The sequence below is a fragment of the Euwallacea fornicatus genome, chromosome 4 (genome assembly GCF_040115645.1).
Source record: "Euwallacea fornicatus isolate EFF26 chromosome 4, ASM4011564v1, whole genome shotgun sequence".
NCBI classification, from domain to species: domain Eukaryota; kingdom Metazoa; phylum Arthropoda; class Insecta; order Coleoptera; family Curculionidae; genus Euwallacea; species Euwallacea fornicatus.
The window spans coordinates 5,331,884-5,355,198 of record NC_089544.1 but is presented as its reverse complement, the minus strand read 5'-3'; the positions used below and the strand labels follow the sequence as shown (position 1 = coordinate 5,355,198).

The window sequence follows — 23,315 nt, the reverse complement described above, 5'->3', positions numbered from 1 at the left end:
ATGCTCTTTCATTTCGAAAACTAATTGAACATTTTTGCCAAATGCGTGTGTCCACGTTTATGTTGAGTATTCCAAGCGATTTATTGTATTCAGTTTCTTAAAAAACTGTTCCACAAATTCCAGGACAGTTGAGAGTTAGACACGGAAAAGTACCAAAAAGAGGATACCTTCAATCTCCGGAAGTCTTCGAATAAACCTCGCGATCTTTTCAGGATCTTTTTCTTGCCGTAAATTAATGATTTAGTTATCAGAACGAGCCAGATAATAATCTTGTAAATTTAAAGTTTTATAGCAAGTATATTACTATACGAATTTTTTATTATAGCCATGTATTATTACTTAAGGGAGAGGTTTATGTCCTGAGCCTTAGGCGAAGTGCCCAAGTTTTCCGCTGGAATAATGGCCATAAAAAGCGAATAAAAAGGTTCTCATACACAGGCTGCTTTGTCGCGCCATACAGTAGCGCCATACAGTTGCTTATAATAGCGATTTTGTCGTGCTACAGCAAAGACCAATTTGGTCAAGAACAAAATGCATTCTGTTTAAAAAATGTTGCTTTTCGTTCTTTGGAGCTCCCTTCGATAAAAACGACTCACAACTCACTATGTCTGACTAATTACCTATCCATTTTTTGCTGCAAAATGAAAGAAAAACGTGTTTTTTTTACTATAATCTACACTTAGTTTTTATAGTAACTGAAAAATTAGAACTATCGAGTTTATACAATCGAACTGATATATAATGATCTTACAAATTTCAGAGGCTAATGTTATATAACAGCAAACATATTAATCAAATGTTTGTAAATTTGATTTGAAGTTTGCTCGGAAATTTGTAAATAGTGTAGTTAAATTCTAAAAATGGTCAATTTCGCTATAATCAGCTTTTGATTTATGATTAATTGTCGTGGAAGGGCCGCTAAATTTCCTTTTTAAAGTTGAACTAACCTCAACACTCAGTATTCTACGAAATATCAAAAGAATTATATTTATATAATATTCACCTGGTTTGTGAACTAACAAAAGCTCCATAACAGTCTTGAGTGAAATACTAATTTTTCAAACGCAGTGATGCTTTAGTTTAACTTAAAATCACTCATAAACCATCTTTAAACCAGCAAACCGATAACTCTTTGATGGCAGCATTAATTCCGGCATGTGCCAAATGGGCCGTATTCCTAGCCAGACCATATGGCAAACATTCGGTTTCCCAAGTGGGTAAACGAGATTTTGCGTTTACAGGGTGTACATAAAGTGTGGAATAAATTCATGATCTCGGTCTGGAATGAAAATAGTAAAAAATGCTTAGACATGTCTTAAGTTTACAGTTCCACATATTTTGGTGGAATAATATATTAGCCGTAGCGTCCTCATTATTCCAGATATGGCGTCAGCGTTAATTTTTTTAAATGGTAACTTCTGTTCTTAATCATTTTATGGAAAAAGGCAAACACTGTTTTATGTACAGAACGTCAAGTTTTTTACTACCCTGCACCGCAAAATTAACGCATATTTTTAATTTTGATCAATTTTTAATTTTTATAACTTTAGAGAAAAGATTTTACGTTTACCGACGAAAAATAACCGCAATTTTCGATAAATCGAACTTAACGGAAACAATAAAGGGCACAGTTAAGTGAATGCACGACGCGCAAAAAAATCACATAATTTTTATTCCTTAACTATGTGATATTTCCATGTAAATATTATTTTATTTATTAGCAAGTGAATAAAAAATCTAGAAGGTCGATAACAAAAAAACCATTGACGCCCTTTCTTTTTTAGTGACACTATCGAAATGTATCGTACCATTCGATACTCTAGTATGAAGCATTATTTTGCCAAAATTCGAAGACTTAATTATTATTAATACTGAATAGTGCATTTTATACGAAACTGAGTGCAACAATTTCGAATATTTTGTAAACAAATTGTTGCTACTTTATAAATAAATAAGTAAAAAAAAATGGAAAAGTTTTAAAAGTCACAAAGCAAATTGTTCAATTTAAAAAATTACGCATTAATTTTGGGGTGCAGTGTATGCTACATAAAAATGTTTTTCATAAACTCTCAAATACATATTTTTTTTTACGATAACGGTAAAGTAAATTTTAACCAAACATAGTATGTAGTAAGTGGGAATAATGAGCATTTACTAAATTAAATGTTCTGGTAATTGGTAAACTGAACCTTTTCCTGCGCCTGGCAGCGTTCCAAACGATTGATAAATTCATGCTGAACCATATTTATTGTTTTTCGACTAATATTAGCGCATTCTCTTCTAATTCTAGTTTTTAAGTCATCAATTGCTTCAAGTCTAGTTTTGTACAAAACAGTTATCAAAAGATACCACAAAAACTAATCTAAAGAATTAAGATCCGGAGACAATTCCACGCCTTCCAATTCGTCATATTTGAAACAATGATGACGCCACGGCTAATATTGTCCAATCGAAATATATGGAAACGTAAACTAAAGCCGACTTGTCCAAGCATTTTTTATAATTTGAATTCCAGCCCAGGAATTTGAATTTATTTCATACTTTATTATACACCCTGTACAGTTGTTTATCTCTGCGAAAATAAAGAAATATAAGACTTTCAAATGGTGGAAAAAAGCCCTAACTGACATACGGTTTGTGTAGGAAGTTAATGAAGTAGCAAAAGTGCTGAAACGAATGGAAACAAAAACCGTTTAGGAGATGACTTTGCGGTGTCGTGTTTCAATTAAGTCCGGGCGTTTTGTATGGGCTCACCGTTTAAGAAATTAAAAACCTGTCAAGTCTGCTCTGTGTAGGAAAGATGTATCGAGTTTGTCTCCCCTGAGGGACATATGCCGTGTAATAACAGTAATCAAATTTATCGTTAACTAAATAATGGATCGGCTTGATCGAGTCGATTATTTCGTACTATTTTTTTTAACTAACTTTGTTCCATGTGCCTAATTCAGCAATGCATATTCACGGTCAGTCGACTCTAATTGTGCCACTTTGGACGCAAAATTCGGTGTCAAGATTAAAACTGTTGAGCAATAAACCGATAATGAACCAAAAAATACGGTAATTCCACGTTTTTCGGTTTTGTACTAGTAGAAATTGCATAATGTCCGGCAGTGGAAAACCACGTGTAATTGGCAGTTAGCAGAATCAATTGAGCATTTGAAACAAATGTTGCCTAATTGGCCCAGTTTCCGAACGACGATAATTTAACTTACTGAACTGAATTTCGTAGGTTTTCATTGATTTTAGAAGAGAAATGGTAAAGTGATGTCTTGTTTCGTTATTTTTGTGAAGTGTATTTGTAAAATATTTGCGAAAAGATCATTTTTCTTACCCTCGAAGAAAAATTGCAGGATCTCACTACTGTAGTACTACTCATGGCCAAGTCGAGGATGAGAGGCTTTACGGCACAGTCATTAAAAGTGATATACCGCCCTTTTTGTGCTTCGAAAAGGTCACTTTTTCTGTTAATCGAAGAAACATCAGTTTAAAATGAAAAAAAAACTTATCTGACAATTAAGGGTACTGATCTCAATTGCTCACATGGCTGATAAATGTTATTGAATTGCAAAAAACTTCCAAATGATAAATCAGAAAGTCAATAATCCCGAAATATTCTGACAAAACCTATTCAAAAACCTTCAAACACTAAATTTGTCCTCCTCAATTTTTCTTCTGGAAAAATTAGTAGCACTGCACTGCACGGCTCAGAATTTGAAGCGCTTGCTCAAAAATTTACAGAACAAATTCAAACTTGTAATGTTAAGGTTTAGACGATTTTTTTCCGACTCATCCCAGAAAACACTGTAATAAACAAATTCACTATACACACACATTATATACAGGGTGTCCCACAAGTGTTTTATTATATTTCAGTGGGTAATAGTACATTGAAAAATAATATGACTCCCTATATAAACCATATTCCAATAATGCTTCATTAAGAAGATACAGGGTGTTAAACTTTACTTTAAAAATCTAACTTTTATTGATATATTCAAAACCGTTTGAGATATGTAAGTGAAATTTGGCATGTTTTGAGAGTTAATGTAGACGCATTTATTTATGCAAAAGGGCTATTTTTCGTTTCACCAGTGACGTGCATACGGACACCTCTCAGCACATTTTTAAAGAAAAACATGGTGCGCCACTGCTTTTTATCAAAATAAAAATTATTTTTAGAAATTTAATTTCATTTAGAAGAAAAATGCTCACTTGACTCTTTTTCGTCCGACGTATCGTTTGCCAGTAAAAAATTGAATACCGTCTATATGCACGATATTCTCTAAATGGTTTTAATAATATTAAGTTTGTTTTAAATATTATTAATTTGTTATAACATTATAGAAATTGTTCAAATTGGTGGCCATTTTGTTCAATACATAATTGAGCTCGCCTGTTCATTGATACTCTGATACGTTGAAATATTCCAGGTGTGTTTTAAGTTTAACACCCTGTATCTTCTTAATGAAGCATTATTGGAATATGGTTTATATAGGGAGTCATATTATTTTTCAATGTACTATTACCCACTGAAATATAATGAAACACTTGTGGGACACCCTGTATATATATAATACATTTATAGGGCCCATAGTTCCGCACGAACTCGTCAAAAATTAAAGGAAATATTTTTCAGGAAAATGCTTGAACACGTCAAACATCGTTTTTAATTATGATTTCTTTGATATAACAGACATATATAAAAATGGATAGATAAATCCTTTAAAAATTTTTTTATAGAACCTTATGAAACCATTACGGAATATGCATATTATGACGTTTTTGAGTTATTTGAGAAATTCTCAACATATTTCATATAACATGCTGTCTAAATTTAGCAGTTATTGAAATGTTTGTTATTAGACAGCTGCATCGTCTGACTTCACTTCTATGAACTTTTTTATGGAGTTATCTGAAACAAAGGTCAATGATTACCTCCTCAAATGGTAAGAAAAGTTCTGGAAGAATTTGAATTGCGCCTTGTCCACTGTTAGGAAATTCACGAGATACAGTTTAAACATTTAATACATTAAATTATAGTAGTTTATATTGTTATCTTTTTGGCATTAATAGTTCTATCGTTATTTCTATTCTTTTTGTTTCTTTTTCGAAGACTTTTACTCGAATATTGAATTTACTCATGGATGTGTTACAAGAAATATGTTTTGTAATACTGAAGAACCCAAAATCGTCATAATATGCATGGGGTTTCATAAGAAAAAAATTAAAAGTATATACTACATGGGTAAACCTTTATACGTGTTTGTTACTTAAAAAAATACACAACTACAAACTTTTAGCATTTTCAAAAAAATATTTCCATTATTTCACTTTTAACGAATTTGTACGGAACTTTTGCGCAGCAGTATATCACTTCAGTTAGTAAATCAGATCAGAATGGTAACTTATTATGGTAGATCAGATTTGTAATTCAGAAAAATACCATATATAGGTTGTGCCTTGAGAGAGCGTACTAATAAAATAATTTTTTTTGCCTAACTTTTTAGTTTAATGAACAGTAATTTTGCATATAAGCCTCATCTACATTTTTATAAGATATAACACAAAAGCTGAAAAGTAAACATAATTTCACTTCATTGTTTGTATTTATCACTTGGGTGGATTGCATGGTAAGATGCACTGCTGGCTGATAACCTGAGCCCATGGTTGAACATACTTAATGATAAGGAAGTGTCACTGAACTTTAGCCGCCTAATTAACTTCAAATTATGATGTTTTTTTCCAGGAAGTGTTACGATATAATCGTAGTGTCGTTAAGTTCATGTTGGAGGTATTTTGAGATTTTCGTTTACTGATCTCACAGTGGGTGTCCAATAATAATAAATTTCTTTTTAGAAGAAAATTGAATTACCTGTGGGATTTGATGGTATAACAACCATGGCAAATAGAATTCAATTTCCGACAAAAGAAATCACAATTTAGATTTAATCTCCTACATGTTACATATCATGATTAATATAGAGTTATTATACATTTTCTGCTCAGCTCGGTAATTACTGCTTCGAGTTTCCAGTCAAAGGAAGTCTTCAGCATGGCAATTTGACGTCAACATTTTTTTCTGGCGATAATTGTGGCAATTACCGAATTTACGACCAAATTACAGGGTCCGACATTGTAAAGCGAGCTTTCAATATAACTAAAATAAGAATTAAACCAACCGCGTTTCAGCTTCAAGAAAAGTTTTCTGTTAATGATGGAATCAAGAAACTCAAAAAATGAACGAACTAGCTCAAGTTTATAAACGCTAATGGGTCTCATAAAAACAATTATAACTCGGCGTAGAAGTCGTAATGCGATCCCCATCTAACGCTTGAAATTCTCCCAGTAAAGATAACGTTCAGAAGGAAAGATAAAGCTCGTTACCGGGGAAAAATCACCTCGAAATTTCTTCATCGGAATGCAGGACAGCAATTTTAACTGCTTTGGTTTATAATGCCCTTAGGATGGAATATTTCTTGGCCGGGTTTCCATGAACCGGTGAGTAACCCCCTTGTTAATTCCCCCTATTGTTAAGACAATGACTATGCGGTAATTTAATAGAGGAAATGGCGGTACCTGAAATGAGTAATAAGTATTAATTCCACGAAGACTTGCCATTGGATTTCTACAATAGAATATTAATAAGAACCGATTGTATTTCATGTGATCATTTTAGGAAAGTTTCTAGATGAGACGGAGTTTGCCATAATGTTAGATCACTTGTATTGTAAATTCTTTGAATGAAAAAAATACTAATCTTATAATTTTATATTTAATCTCACAAATTTTTTCCAAAAACTGGCAGCGTTCTACGCTTCATAAAAGTCAACATTTTGTAAATGACATACAAATTGGAAAAACATGAATTCTAAGTACTGTTGATACTAAGCCAATAAATTAGATCGAGATGTGTCAAAATCAGATCGAAATTTAATAAAGAATATCTCACATTAGACCAGTTAAGTCTATGAGCTCAATTAAAATCAACATCTCACTCTTTATTTCAGTGGAACTAAAAATGTTATGAAGTCAATAAAGTCTGGATAGGAAGCAATGACATTCATAGAGCCAATACCAGCTCAAATTTCTTACGAAAAGTAGGTATCGCATTTTCTGATTTCAATAAAAATTATCTATATTGAAACTGAAAATATGGAGAACATAGATGTCAATACCATTTGATGAAAAGTAAAATATCCGATTTCAATAAATTGAATTCCCTCACATATTCCTTAGGAAGAGCTCAATTTTTCTTTCTATAAAAATTAAGAGTGTGTAGTTAATTTGCAAACTGAATAAATGCGAAGGCAATAAATTCTGGTCAGTAATTAAATTAACTAAGACCAAAAAGTCAAAAAACAGATCAAAATTTTTAAAGAAAAGCATAAAATATTTACCTCGAAAGAGATATTGGTAGGAGCTCTGTAAGAATTAAAATTTCATATTTCATTGAGACACTGGGAAAAAAGGAATGACAGTCAATAAATTTTAGATAGGAGTCCAATAAATCGGTAAAAATAAGGTTCAATCAGAAGACTTTCCCCTCAAGTACTGGTTCAGCGGTTTTAGAAAACGTTTCGGGAAGATTTGCGACTTTATAGTGCCAAGAGAAAAACCATTTTATAGTCTATTTTGAAAATTGAGCAGGGAATACTGAAGATACCTGGAGAGAACATAACGAAACCGGAGTTTTCAAAATCTTTCATTACATTTTAGTAGATATTATTTTTTACAATAGAATTTTTTGTATAACGTAACATTGAAGGTTTTTAATTTTATAACTCTCACCATAAATCATTGGATAAAGCGTAAAACAGTACAAAAAAACTAAATTCTTCACGATAGCTGACCAAATTTTCACTTACAGTTTGATCAGGTATCAATATATCAAGATAAATTTTTAAAATGAAAAAGAAGAGCCGTGCTTCGACAGAAAGTCAATAAATAAGTTCCAAATCAGTTCAAATAGACCGAAATCCCTTATGAAACAAAAAAGTTTTAGGATTTATCCAAGTAAAACTTCCAAGAGTTCCTAAGCATTAGTCACTTAAAACAATTTGGAAACAAACTTAGCTTTTTTCATTACTCAATTTTAATCATACATTTCATCTTCCAAGATAATCCTTCAATTTAGTCGCTTGATTGAAATCTTCTACACAGTGACATAAATTGACACAAATCTTGTTTTCGTAAGTCTAATTTATACACTCATAAATTCGAAAGCTTTCACAGTAGACACACAAATCGTGGGAGAATCTGTAACATTTTTGTTATGAATAGAACCCAGAAATCACAGGTGCTCAGATATCAATAAAACCGGGTTTTACATGTGACTGGCGTCGCATATCCCTTTTCTGGCCTTATTTTTCACACAGGTTGACGCCATTGAGATGAGCCCCTTTCGATTGGGGTTTTGTGCTTTTAAAATGTTCCCACACTTTCGGAAAAACGGGTTACGTGCCACCTACATATTTTATTATTCTACCTGACTTGGGTTATAGAGTGGAAAGCGTTTTTCTGCCAGCACTACTAATAAAATCGCCGTGCAGAAAACGATGCATATTCATAAGCACCGATAAAGTTTGTATGAAAAGCAGGTAAATCTGAAGGCGGAGCACCTATATTTCCCCCAAAAACTCATTTCGTTTCTAGAGAATAAACTAGCAGGTAATTACTAAAAACAAACAAAAATTGATAAAATATTCCCTTTTTGTTATACTTTTTTTAGTTTTATGATGCCGCTCCTGCTGCTGCTTTAGGAATGTGTGGGCCTTTAATATCAGATAATAACGTTTCAAGTTATGAATATTGCCTCGCTCATAATGTAGCTGAATTTTAATTTCGTAAGTCTGCCTTTTTAACGTTCTCCGGGCTCTTGTTTATGTTCAAATTGTGTAAATTTCCGTTTTTCATTGCGGACCTCTCGGCTTTCGAGATGAGGTTTTTTTAATTATCTAGCTAAATTGCCGGGGTTTATAATTTCACTTAAGAATGTTATTGTTCAATTGACTTAATTCCAAGGAATTGAATTAAGAAGAACCGGCTAGTTCAGATTAGGCAGGACACAATATAAAACCACACAAGGAAGAAATTTAGGGTTACTGAAAATCGGTACCCTAATTTAAACCGTTAAATTTTTACCAAAGACATGTGCTTTTATAGTCTATAAGCTTATCTTGTGCCCTTCGCCGGGTGACCATAAAAAAAGTCAATAGAATATTTCCTATAAAGTGATTTAAAGATCTAGAAAAAATAAAAAAATGCGTTTTAGGGAAAGTTGAGATTACACTAATATTTTGTCTCTGTCTGTGGAGTTGTTAACGCTTTAAATTGAATATAACTGGCTTTATCTAAGGTGGAAAAAAATTACAGCTGATTCGGCTGAAAGTGTATGTTTGTGAAAAGGGTGTTTCAAAAATCTTTATTTAGGAAGTATAACTTATTAATTTTTAGAGGTACATACTAGTAATGAAAATATAATTATATAGAGACGTTTAAGAATGAAGCATGTATAATTACAATATTGCTACAACCCTCAATTTTTGAATCGCCTTTTATAATAATAATGCTTCCATGAGTCGAATGAGCTGCCGTATAAAATTTATTTTTCAAATACTGTGCGGCTCTAAATTGTCTCCCGCCCTCTATTACCTTCAGAAAAAATATTATTAAAAAAAAATTGAAACGTAGTATTAAATAGGACAAAAAATACTAATTCTAATTTTTGACGTTTGTCTATGATTTAAAACTTTCTCGCGGCACCAATAGCGCGAAATGGCCAATTTTCGAAAATTGAAATATGTGTCAAGTGACATCTCAGTCTTTCAAAACTACATTCAATGGTGTATTGCGATTCAAAATCTATCCATTAGTTTTTGAGAAAAAAAAGGACGCATTGGGTAAAAAATGCAATACAAACTAAGTGAAATAGAATGTAAACAATGAAAAATCTTGTTTGTTGATAGGACATGTTTTCGATTTTGTGTTTACAATTTGTCATTGATAAAGAAAAAAAATAACTGAAGACTGTGAACACAAGATCGAAAGCAAACTAATTTATTTGTTTTGGTGTACATTGTAACTTGTCTGTACTGATCACCAGTTTTTTAATTCCTGCCATGCTTTAAAACGCATTATAGTACATGTCAACGAAAACTTTCATTTGTATATTTACACTTTGATGGTCATTTTTTGATTTTTATACTCAAAAAGGGCTATAAAATACGCTTGTAAATAATAAAGTCTGCCTTCATTTGTGGTGCAACGATAAATAGATGCACATTACAGTTTTTATGACTATTTAGAATACACATTTTTAACACATAAGGATTCGTATTAGCGGGGAAAACAAGTGTTAAATTACCTTTTTTGTACATATGTATTTACCGATATCATCCAAATTCTTGCATTACAATATACCTATAGTGCGATATAACCATTTTAAATAATTGTTTAAGTAGATATGAGATTTAAACTTCTCTATAGGAGCGGAGACCTTTAAATCTCTAATTCAATAGTTAAAAAAAAAATTGTAATTCGTCTTTTCTTATTATTGACATTTTGAATGTTTTGCTAAGGATTCAAAATTTAAATTTAGCTCCTTTTCACAAATACGTATAATTGTTGTAATTAGAGATGAGAAAAAAGAAAATCAAATTAGGTAACCCCGAGACACCAAATTAGTATTTACCGGCGTTGCCCAATCCACACTAACTGGGATATATTTTGTTGCCGATGTTCAACAAAAAACAGATTTATTGCTTAATTTCTTGCGAAATTAGATGCTACTTTCATATCTACCTCAAAAAAATTATTTTAACTAAAATATTCTGTATCTGTTACACGTTACATCGTCGCTGTTACGTCTTGGTTCTCTTGTAACATTTCAAATTCAAACAATATCTATATAGGAAGTCTCATATAAACTAGAACACGCCGAATATCTCATGTTATGAATGATCGGAACATTCAAATTAACCTATAGGGGGGAAACTACTAATTAACTAATGATAATAATAATCGAATAGAGATGGAGAAACAGTTTTCCCATCCACTCGAATAACTTAATTGCATCCATTAATTAATGAGATAATCGTTATTGAATGCCCTGCCGTTATTGTGCCTGTAATACGTTTTGTGCCGGATTCCATTGTGTCACTAGAAACTACCAGCATTAGCCGTGGAAAACTTCTGAAGGGATTTATGGGTCCCTTGTTTATAAAGGGAACACGATATCTGATGGTGTTAGGTGGTGTAGAGGTGCTTTTGTGGTATTGATCAAACTATTCAAATTTTTTCCGAAACAAAACGGAGACGGTTTTTTAGCTCTTAAGCCAGTAAACCTCTTCCCATATAAGTAAATATAGGAAGTCGCTTTGCATATAAATTGATACTGTAGTAAATCTTGAATGAAATGCAGTTTTTTCCTCTTACGATAATGATGAACCCAGGAAAGTCTGGCCTAACGGGAATTCCATTAGTGATAATTACTAGGGCGAAAGCTTTTATATTTATAATATGCGTTATTCTTAATACCTGTTCAAGGAAAGAAACCAGGTTGCCGCATTTATTGTTATTTAAATTGTTATAAATTTCCCAAGCTCTTTGAGGCGCTGACTTCAATTAACTTGAGAGACAAATGTGGCTGATTGTTCAACGAAATAAAATCGGATTTTAATCCTTTTATGGCGAGATGACCTTAATACCAAAAAATTGTAAATTTAAATCCCCGATCGACTACCGGTTTGGCGTTTACATATAAAGAACGATACCGTTAAGCCCCATCGACGTTAATCGCATTTGCGACGACCGCGACAAATTTCGAGGCACGAGCTTTAGCTTTTCTATCCCGTCCTTCAGGCTCTATTAATTTATTAAGGAAAAATCTTCCCATCGAGAAAAATCCAACCGCTCCTCACCTCTTTTAGTAAGGCAACAGAAATTCGAACGCGAAGGTCTGCTGGTGTCGCGATTTTACGAGTGTGGAAAGTGTTATGGTCGATGGTACCGTTACTTCTTGGGATCTGGGTCCGATGATGATGCTGCGAGCTGAGGTCAGAGGTGTCAGCGTTTCTAACAAAACGAACATATTTCCTTGTTTATCATCGGACACATCGCCTTATTCCTTCTTGTTTATTACATCGCTACAGAGATACACAAAACTGAAAAAAATTAATTATTTTTTTCCGTGGAAGTAAGGTAAACTAACTAAACGTTTAGTTTATCAGTCATGTTTGACCGTCTGAATAATAAAGGATTGCCCCGGATTTTGACACGCCCGGTATACGCCGGAAGTATATTCCGCAGGAAAGGGGAACTCTACGTTTATTGTACGGTTTGAAACGCTTCGTGATTTTTTCCATCAAGTGCACAATACGGCGATTTGGCGTATGATGCAGTAACTATTGTAGCTGACTTTTTTTCAGTCAAAGCCATTCATGCTGGCGATCATTCATGTTAAAAATGTTTCAGAGCAAAAATATTAAACCCGTAACAAAAATGTGTAAATCCCTCGGATCTCTTGTTTGGAATGAGCTGAGTTGGGAATGGAGCTAGTATACATGACTATTCACACTACATGGCACGGAATAATGAAGCCAAAACATGAGACTCTCAAAAAGTTTTGTTTTTGGGATATATGGGGGTCTATTATGGTTACTTTCAAAAATTATTTTCATGTCATAAACGGTCTCCCAAAAGCCGCGAAAACGCCAAAGTTATGATTTTTTTTTTAACTGAAACTTCCTGTATGTTAGTGAATCTTCGGCGTCTCCAATCAAAAAAGTGTGTTTTAATAAGGTTTAGAATACCTAAAACTTAAGGTTTGTCAAATAATTTGCTTTTATCAAAATTTAACATAATTTTCATGTTTTAAATAATTTAAAAGCTATTTAAGTTATGTAAGCTTCATTTACAGTGCAGGGTAATAGTAAATATTTTATATTCCAATTATCATAAACTTGTCGTCTTGAACAAAGTGTTCGATCATTAAAACTAATGAAATAAGAACTTTAAGTGGCTATGATTTTTTTAATTTAAATACAACACCCTATTTTTTTTAACTTACCAGGAAATGTAATTTTTAGTTACCTATCGAATGACATTAAGGTGTTCATAGCTAAGGCTGCACGTTTTTATAGAAGTAGTAGAGAATAGATAGTAGCTATTAAGTGCCTAAGGTGTAATCACATCTTGCATTTCCAAGGTTCGGTTTGTTTATTTGAGATCCTTTTTCTCCGTTCTCACCTTAAAAGAAGTTGTGCCGTTTTATGTTTGATGGCTGCACAGATCTTCCAGCTTGCATGTAAAATTTTATTTTACGATTTAGGAACACGAAATATCGAGAAGATATTCTCAATTCAAAACCACAGTGGAAGCTTATGATAAAGTTAAGGACATGCATATTCATAGATGAAAAAATATAAGAGAATTTTTTGAGTGATAGTGGTACCGAAGAGGGGGACTGCAACTTTTGCCAAATTTCTTCATGAACAAAGTACAGTTTCCAGTCTCATTGACTCCTTTGAAAGGTCTTCGTGGCCATCCTTGAACCACTCACATTTTTTTTCCTATTCTGTCTTGGACTGCTCACAATATGTACATGATCTTTGATAATGGGCTGGTATTTCACAGAAGTTGGTCTTTAGGAGGAATAATCGAATGCTCTAGTTTGGACAGCTTCTCAAGCTAAAGACATAATTCGTTTCCCTTCCTTTTAAGGTCAACAACTTTCGAAAACTAGGTGTTGAGGGAGGTTCATTTATCCCAAAAACTACAAAATTGTAAGAAGAATTCCGAGGTACAGTCAATATAGTTCCTTGTTCTACTATAGAACCATAATTCGCTATAAAAGCTGGTTTAAAAATGCACGTACTTTGAGAGTGATGAGAAATTTGTTCTTCTTTCTACTGTCAACACAAACGAATTGTCGCTCAAGTTTCCTGATTTAAGCATAACTTTTTGTCGGATTTTGTGTGATAAGAAGAAATCTCTTTGACTACCCAAATCCATTAGAAGTTACTAGATATCTCGTGAAATTTTTGAGATTTTAATTTTAATATCATTTTTACAACCCTACTCCGGCAGAACACATTTTCCTTTAGATGCACCAATGGCTCTGTAGAGATTTGTCCATTAGGATAAAACCCGAGTTGAAACTTCAAACAGGCTTGTGCTCACTGTGTGATTAATGAAAACAGAGCGGAAACTTGAAAACAAACCCACAAACGAATTATAGCATATTTTCCGAGAAATTTTCTAATTCTAGCACTGCAATTTCCCACTTACTCTGGATATTAGTTCTTGTACAATGTTCGGTATAGTACTTTGTCAACTTTTAAACCCCCTTGAAAAAGGTTGTATTTCGCATGCAATTACAAGAAACTTTTGGAGAGTACTAAAATAAACACAACTTACATGACCTTAAAAATGAGATTTTCAACCTTTTGATGGAAAATAATTGAAGATGTTTGGGCGTACTAAATCGAAACTTCGTTGAAAGATCTCACATTTGTTGAAGATTCATCCGAAAGTTCTGCTTTGATTTAAGATGACTAGAAATTTCTACCCCTTTGGTAAGCATATTAATTAGGCTTTAACATGACTAAGAGATTTAAATATCACCAAGGAAGAAAACATAAAACTTTGACTCAATCGATTTCAGTATCTGAACCTGCTTATATACAAGAACAATTGAAGAATACAAAACTGAAGAATTACGTTTGAAATATGCAGTAACTGAACAAATGGTAGTAGTTACTTAATTAAATAACAGAAAATTAGCAATAAATAAGTAGGAGAAACCCTTGGGAAAAACTTATAAACAAATGGTGCAGAAAACTCGTTAAATTCCATAAAATAATTTATCACAGTAAACAAAATTAATAGTTTTAAAGCGTTGCTTTTGCAACTTTGTAACTGGGTGTAAAGAGTGACATGAAAGTTTATAAGAGGAAGTCTCTTGCAGATCCTTAAATTTAGTTCCCAGTTTCTGCTCGCGAAAAGTTTAAAATTTAACACGAAATGGGAGATTTTTTGGTTTCTCTAATTAAGAGACTCTAATAACAATTTTTTTGTTGCTTCATCAAGTGTTTTAGCAAACGAAAAAAGCCATTACCGTCACCAATTGACGCATTCTTTCTGTCGGCCTCCGCGATGACCGCATCTAGATCTACGCAATCACAACATACCTCCAAATTTTGCAAAATATTCCTACAATCAGTCTCAGGCACGTTGTCGGCAATCTTGATCACCAAATTTTCGTAGCCCCCGTCAACCAGCTCCAAATTCTCGGACGTCCCCAAAAGTCCCAAAATCACCAAGACCGCTATCCACATATCCATGGTTAAAACTCAGTTTTACTTTCGAGTCAAATATCACAGAAATCAGTAACTATCGTTTACTGACGATCTCCATATTGTCCAAACAAAAAAAAAATAAATAAAAAAATACCAGACGCAACTAGTATAACTAGGAGAGTTTCTTTTAGAACTGAGGCCGTTGGTAAACTTCGCTGAAGTTTATCGATTACGAAGAGTTACCACGACAACCAACGTACACAACAACAAATCCGAGTATGGTGAGTTGAACAGTTATGTCGCTCGCTACGTAACAAACTCGTGTCGCTCGCTGAATGAAACTCGCCATCAACTTTATACGTCGAAAGCCGCTGCCAGACTGAAGTTTTGAAAAGCGCGTCGAGCTTTCGCCGAAGATGAGCGCTTTCGACCGGATCAACTCCCACTACTCGCGAGGATGCAATTGATGCGTTCTTCGGCGGTAAAGCACGAGTGTAAGTCAGGTAGTTGCGGTGCCTCGGGGCTCTGTACCCCTACCAGTCTTTCATGTATGGGCGTGAGGAAAGCTCAAAACGATATGTTCATATGCAGTTACAGGGTACGGACCTTTTGGCGAAAATGCTGCAAGCCAGCAAGTGAAGGCTATTATTCACTTATTTTTTAAGGGCGTTGCAGAAACGATTGTGCAAATGAGCGCTAACTTTCCGTCTTGGCGATGAAAAACGTTTGGTGTTGGGTCAGGTGCGATGTTCGTCGTCATAGGATATGGGCGGACCCAGGGAGCCAACAAGCGCTTACATTTCTAAAAGTAAAAATATGGTAAAGCATCGCACCTCTCCAAGAATTAAATATAGTTGCCGAATAAAATTATAAATTTTCAATAAGGTTCGGATCCAGTGAATTGATTGGCCATGTTGAGCTTCATCAATTTATTATCTGTACCACTCTATTATCTGGTGGCTGGGATGTATCACACTTACACTATCGGACAAAATTAAATTGACTATGAATTAATAAAAATAGCAAATATTTAACAAGGAAATATTAAAGTTTTCTATATCATATCGTTCACATGGCCAATATCAATTTAAATTTAAATTATAATTCTATTTATCTATGATCAAATAAAAATAATAACATTCTAAAAATATTATGCATAATTTTTTCAACAAAACAAAAATTAGCCTAGAAAAATATATACAATATCATGGCCAAACCTAATATACAAAACATAATTTTAGCATTTTGTCCATTAACCTTTGTTGTTAATAACTTCTTGGCATTTTTTTGGCATGGAAGAAATGAGGCTCCAAATTGTTTCATTATTTATTGAGTTCCAAATTAACTGTATGTATTTGAATAATTGATTTTTGTTAATGATGATTTTTATTCGAAATTTCTTCTCTACTATTTCCCAAAGGTTTACTGTTAGACTGAGATCCGAGAATTGAGCAGGCTACATTAAAACATTAATTTTGCGGTCAACAAAGTATTTCTTAACGAATTTAGTGGTATGTTTTGGGTCATTATCATGCTGAAAAATAAATTTAAGAGGCATTTCCCATTCTGCATGTGGAAGCATTACATTTTCCAACACACAGGGTGTTTCCTAAATGTTAGGCAAACATTTAGAGGGCTATTCTCTGAGTAATGTTAAGATTTTTTGTCCTTCGAGGATTTGAGATAAAATGCTTTATTCCCTAGATACAAGGCCATAAATGTTGATTGACTAAATTTTTTCTTTTTTATTAAAATGGTTAAAATAAGCGTAGCAAAATAGTGTGAATTTTGAAAACAGCACTAGTAAATACTTTGAACGTAATTTAATTTAAATACGTTTCTAAATTTGTCACTTTTAATCTTTTTTTTATCATGAATATTTAGTGAAATATATGGATATCGCTGGATTGGTCGTGGTGGACCTCACTTATGGCCAGCTAGATCTCCAGATTTAAACCTTTTGAACTATTTCTTATGGGGTCATTTAAAATCATTAGTTTACACTAATTCAGTGGGAAACTTGGAAAATTTGAGAAATCGCATAATTAATGGATGCAATCTAATAAAAAGTCCTGGTGTTTTTGAAAGAGTTTCACTAGCAATGAGAAGATTAGCAGGATGCATCCAAGCTAGCGGTAGTCATTTTGAACAATTATTGTGGCTTTTAATAAATTTTATAAAAAACATATAGGGAACAAAACGTTTTTCCTAAAACCGTCAAGGGACAAAACATTTTAAAAATTACTCAGAGAATAGTCACCTAAATTTTTGACTAACATTTAGAAAACACACTACATTACAATAGATAAATTGACCCATGTTTCTGTCTATTTTGTCAATAGGACTTACGTCGAATCCGGAAAAACAGCCACTTACCATTATGTTCCCTCCTCCATGTTTTATTGTGGTCGAAACATATTTGGGATGTAATATTTGGTTAGCTGGACGATGAACAAATCCTGAGCCAGCACTTCTAAATAAATTAAATTTTGATTCATCGCTAAATAAAATTTTCTTCCAGTCCTCCGCTCTCCAATTTAAATATTGCTTAATAAATACTATCCTTGCCTGCTTATTCCTCTTGGATTGTAAAGTTTTTTTTCTTGGCCTTTTTCCTGGAAAGTCAGTTTCTACCAACCGTCGCTGAATTGTTCTGGATGACACATCAGAGTTCACTAATTCGGTTGAAATTTGGGAAGCTGATAATCATGGATGCTCAATTTTTTTGTCCGACGATCCGTCCTTTTTGTAGTTTTTCCCATTCGACCTCCCCGTTATAGGTACACTACACAACCGCGAAGCCGAAACTTTTTACTAATAAGTAAAACAACTTGTTTCGACACATTTAATTGTTCACTTATTAATTTTTTACTTCTTTTGGCTTTATAAGCTTCGATAATTTTTTCTTTGAGATTTACAGAAATATATTTTCCACTAGGCATTTTAGAGACAATGTACAATTAATGCGCAATTTTTCGATCGCAATTGGCGAATTTCAAGGAAATATGGGCAAGGTCAAATGGTCAATTTAATTTTGTCCGATATTGTAAATATGAAGTCGAATCCAATTTCATTTCGTAAAAGATAAATTAACTTACTAAAATGGGCTCTTCTATTCTGTGGAATGGGAGTTGAAAGGGTACAACGTGCTAAACGCCCGCTGAAAACATTCCTGCATCCATTTCAGTAAACATCATCCAACAGAACATTGTTGCTGACTAACAGAATCAAAAAGTTTATATTGTCGTTTGTCATAGTTAATTTTTCTAGTTTTTTACGAACAGAGATATAGTAAAATCGTTGTTCAATTTAGATGGTGATAGTGATTCGCCAAATAGTTTGATATGGTGGTTATTGGTGATCCAGGGAAATCGAAGGTGAAATGGGTATCCAGTAAATCAACAGCGTACTAGACTCGGTCAATTTTTCCATTTACATCGACAACTTAAACAATATCTTGATCGATGTTATAAACACTTCAGAATTACCCAGTCTATGTTTAATTACATCTTGCGGCTTATTGAACCAAGAACCAAAGAACGATAATATGCCCACTTACATGCACAGCCCATCGGCGTAGAAGAAAATTTAGAAGTAACACTACATAGGTAGCAAGAACGAATCTCTAATGAAAAAGAATACTCTCACTTAAAAAAATTCATTGTGTAAAATACAGTAGTGTCTCAATACTAATATTAATAAACTAGATCCTCGAACTAGCATAAAGTGGCTCAAATTGAAAATGATTCACGTGTATTGAAATCACTATTCATTAATAAATTTTCATTCACTTAACAATAAACTAGGATGCAAAGTTTTTAAAATATTATGCTCCATCTGTTTTTAATATCCACAATTAAAAACAAACAAAAATTACAAAGGGAGGAGAAAAATTAAGTTGCACTTGCGTTCGAAACAAATCTCAAAGTTAAAATGATACAGGTCAATTTTATGATAATAGAATATTTGTGAGTGCAAAAAAATTTGCAAAAATGCACAGATTAAACAATTTTTGTTGCCTTGTAATTGTTATTGATAATTGTTAGAATTTAGTTCAAAATCAACGTGGCAAGATATACCACTGCGCGAGAATGTGAATTAGTAATTAGTCATCATAAAAATGGCAAGTCTATTAGGGCAATCGCCGATATTTTACAAAAAGTCCTGCAACAATACAACACATCATAGGAAGGTTTTAAAGTGTGGGAAGATTAAAAAACAAAATAAGACTAACCCTAGAGAAATTTTTAATTGATGTTGATGAACGATAGATTGCGCGATATGTAAAAATAAATCCCCGAATAAGTGGCCCCAAACTGGCTATAAAAGTTGAAAAGCATTTACACAAGTTCGTGAATTCATAAACCATAAAGATAGTTTTGCGAAAACATCAAGTCCATGGTCGAGTAGCCAGAAAGAAGTCGTTCATTACTCTGAAGAACCAAAAGATCGGAGTATAATTTGCCAAAGAGCATTTGGATAAAGGAAATGAGTTTTGGAAAAGGGTTTTATTTACAGATGAAAGTCAATTCAAACTCTTTGGATCGGATGAACGTAGTTTTTTCGGAAGGAAACCCGGTGAAGCGTTAAAGAAAGCTTTAAGAGCCACTGTTAAACACGGAGAAGGGAGTGTGATGGTTTGGGGGTGCATGTCCGGTGCTTGGATAGCAAAGCTGCATTTCATCGATGGCATTATGGACAGATATGTTTTTTTAAACATATTACGGCAAAATTTACACATTAGCGTAGAAAAACTGAACGGTTTTAACGATTTTGTGTACTATCAGCATAGCGCCCAAATTGTGAAAAAAACGGCTTTTCTATAACTAACCTCATGTAATAAAAACTCCACCGCAATTACCCGACATTAATGTCATAGAAAATCTTTGGGTTAAATTACAAGCGGAAATTAGGAAACATAAGATTTTCAATAAAAACCAATTGAAACGCGATTTTCTCGAAGAATGCGAGAAAATTTTCCTTGATTTCACTAAAATGTTGGTAGAATGGATCTTTAAACGTCTTTGCGAAGTTATCTTAGCTAAGGGGCAACCAACTAAACATTAATTTATTACAAAAGCTATTAAAAAAGAAGTGCATCGTTTTAATTTTGAGATTCGTTCAGAAAGCAAATAGGGCTTAATTTTTTTCCTTATTTTGTAAGAATATTTTTTCCGTTTTTAATTGTGGATATTATAGAACAGATGTGGCATAATATTTTTAAAATTTTGTGCCTTAGTTTATTGTTAAGTAAATGAAAATTTATTAATAAATGATGATTTCAGTACAGGTGTATAATCTTCACTCAGCGCCACCGTAAATATAAAATAAAACGCCTACAGTGCTAAATATTTGTTAATCAAATTTGCTTTCCTTTAAAATTATAATATAATAATTACTTGGGGAATATAGGAAGCTGTTAATTAAACGCACCATGCACTGTTGTCATATCGAGAGAATGGGGGGTCGAAAAAATCAATCACAGAATAAGTTCCAAGCACTTTGCCACTGGAAAACAAAATACCTGGATACTCCCCGAAATACCCGACCTGACATATGGACGGCGATTTTTTTGTAAAGTATTCGCCGAAATTACAAAGACCTAACCTTCAAAGGTTAATATCTAAAGTTTAACGTAGATTTGTATTTGTTTTGGAGCCGTTTTTAGTGAACACTTTTAGAGATTTTGTGAACATGGATCCGTGATTCAATATTTTCATTTGAAAGGTCTTAGCACATCCAATATCAAAGCAGAGTTAGATTTTACTCTAAGGGAATCTGATCCTTCGTTAACAACTGTAAAATTTTGGGCGGCACGGTGTAAACGCGATTGTACGAGTTGCCAAGATGAACTTCGCAATGGTCGGCCAAACGACACCCCAAAATCTGACTATTCCGAAAATTGTAGTGAAAATCCAGAAAACTGTACTAAAAAACCGTCGGTTAAAATTGTTAGAGTTAGCAGACATGATAGGCATTTCAAGAAATACTGGACATCGCATTTTAACCGATCAGTTGGATATAAAAAAGATGGATGTCGCCATTACTCACAATTGAACAAAAACAATGACGTGAGGGTTTTTCAAGGGAGTGTTTGGCAAAGTTTCGCAGCAATAAAGCCAAGTTTTTGCGTCAATTCTTAACAATGGATAAAACATGGGTGCATAATTTCACACCTGAGACGAGAGAGCAGTCAAAACAATGAACTCAAAGGGAAGGATCGGCGTGAAAGAAGGCGAAAACCGTTCCATCTGCAGAAAAGGTGATGGCGTCAGTTCATTGGTATCTACGTGGGATAATTTTTTTGTACTATATCCCCAAAGAAAAAACAATAAACCGTGAATATTATACAAGATTATTTCAGCGGTTGAGTGAAACAATCATGAAAAGCCAACCGCATTTGACGAAAAAGACAGTCTTTTTCCATCAAGAAAACGCACCGAGTCCACACTTCCACACTCTGTGCGCCAGATTTAGCCTTCTCAGATTATTTTCTATCACCAAACTTGAAAAAGAGTGCTTGGTGAAAAGAGATTTGCCAATAACGAGGAAGTGTAGTCCGAGGTTGATGCGTGTTTTGAAATGTTCGAAGCTTGGTATAAACGGATTATAGAACATCGCTAGGAAAAATGTGTCAAGTTCAAAAGTGACCAAATATTTTGTGTTCTAGTGGCGAGGTGCTTGAAACTTACCCTGTGATTGGTTCTGCCAACTCCTCACTCTCTCCATACGGTGACACTATGCGTTACGTTTAATCAGCAGTACCCCCATGTTCGGTCCGACGAAAGGACCCAATGTACGTTGAGGGTAGAAGAATGTAATATGTTGTGCTGCTTGAGGATCCGGATAAAATTTTACATAAATAATGCATAATTAATAGTTTTCTCAGGGTAGCTGTATTAGAAATAAAGGTCTCTGCTGCTAGTTTAAACTGGCAAAGATAAAAGGTAATTTGGATAAATTAAATAATACTGGAGTTGAGGTTTCGGTAAATAATGTTCATAATTAAACTGTTTTTACGACGTTAACGAACAAGACACAACTAAACTACGATCATGTTGATGATGAAATAACATCCCCCTCGTCGCCTATTTCGTAAACATCAAGTGTTGTACAAACTTCTGGTATTAATCGTTCATGAGAAATAATTTGGGAAATCGAAGACGGCGTTCTCAGACAAAGATAACAGGCGAGAGCTTGTTGGAGCTGGAAAAAGAAAAAACTGAAAATGAAGAAGACGAAAGAAATATTAAATGATGTGTATAAAAAGGATGAAGACGTAGCATTCTTTACATCTCTCTTGCCGCATATTAAAAAATTACCGCCTGAAGATAAACCGTTGTTTCGAATAGGAGTTTAGAAGTTAGTTGAGAAAATTGCTTATGGACGCAATAGACAACAAACTGCCCAACAGCATGTAACAATGATTGATGATACATCTTATATAACTATGCAACCAGTAGATTTTAATAATTCTTAATATATGTATGTAGATCAAATTTACAAAATAAACTGCTCCCCTGAGTGTAACTACTAAGTTTCCTTCCGCACTGATGGAGTGCTTACGTAAGTTGGCACATTGTCGTCCTTCCATTCACGGTTCAATAAACTTCAAGATTTAATTAAACGTAGACTGGGTAATTATCAAGTATTCATAATGTCGACCATGCTATCCTTTAAGTTGCTAATATAACTGAAAAAATTCAGCAATTTTAGTCCGCTGTTGATTTATTGGATGCACATTTCACCTTCGATCTCCTTTCGCCTCCAATAACAACTGCATCATGGTATTTGGCGAGTCACTATCACTATCTGGATCAGACAACATTTTTACTCCCTCTTTGTTCGTAAGAAACTGGACAAATTAACTACAATAAACACTAATGAAAACTTCTTTACTATGTTAAACAGTAATGATGTTGTACATCTTCAATTCCAATTCCACAGAATAAGAGCGCCCATATTATTAGGTAGATTTATCTTTTACTCAATGAAATCAGGTCTAACTTCATATTTAGG

At 33.6% G+C, this 23,315-nt stretch overlaps 1 protein-coding gene across 1 annotated transcript in view; it reads right to left on the bottom strand.

Moving 5' to 3' along the window:
* Positions 1-15,753, bottom strand: part of LOC136350817 (calcium-activated chloride channel regulator 4-like) — a 35,585-nt gene extending 19,832 nt beyond the window's left edge. The window contains exon 1 of the mRNA XM_066302895.1: positions 15,189-15,753. Coding sequence (XP_066158992.1) covers positions 15,189-15,341 — 153 coding nt within the window. The 5' untranslated portion in view covers positions 15,342-15,753. The remainder of the gene's footprint in view (positions 1-15,188) is intronic.
* Between the last annotated feature and the right edge of the window lie 7,562 nt (positions 15,754-23,315).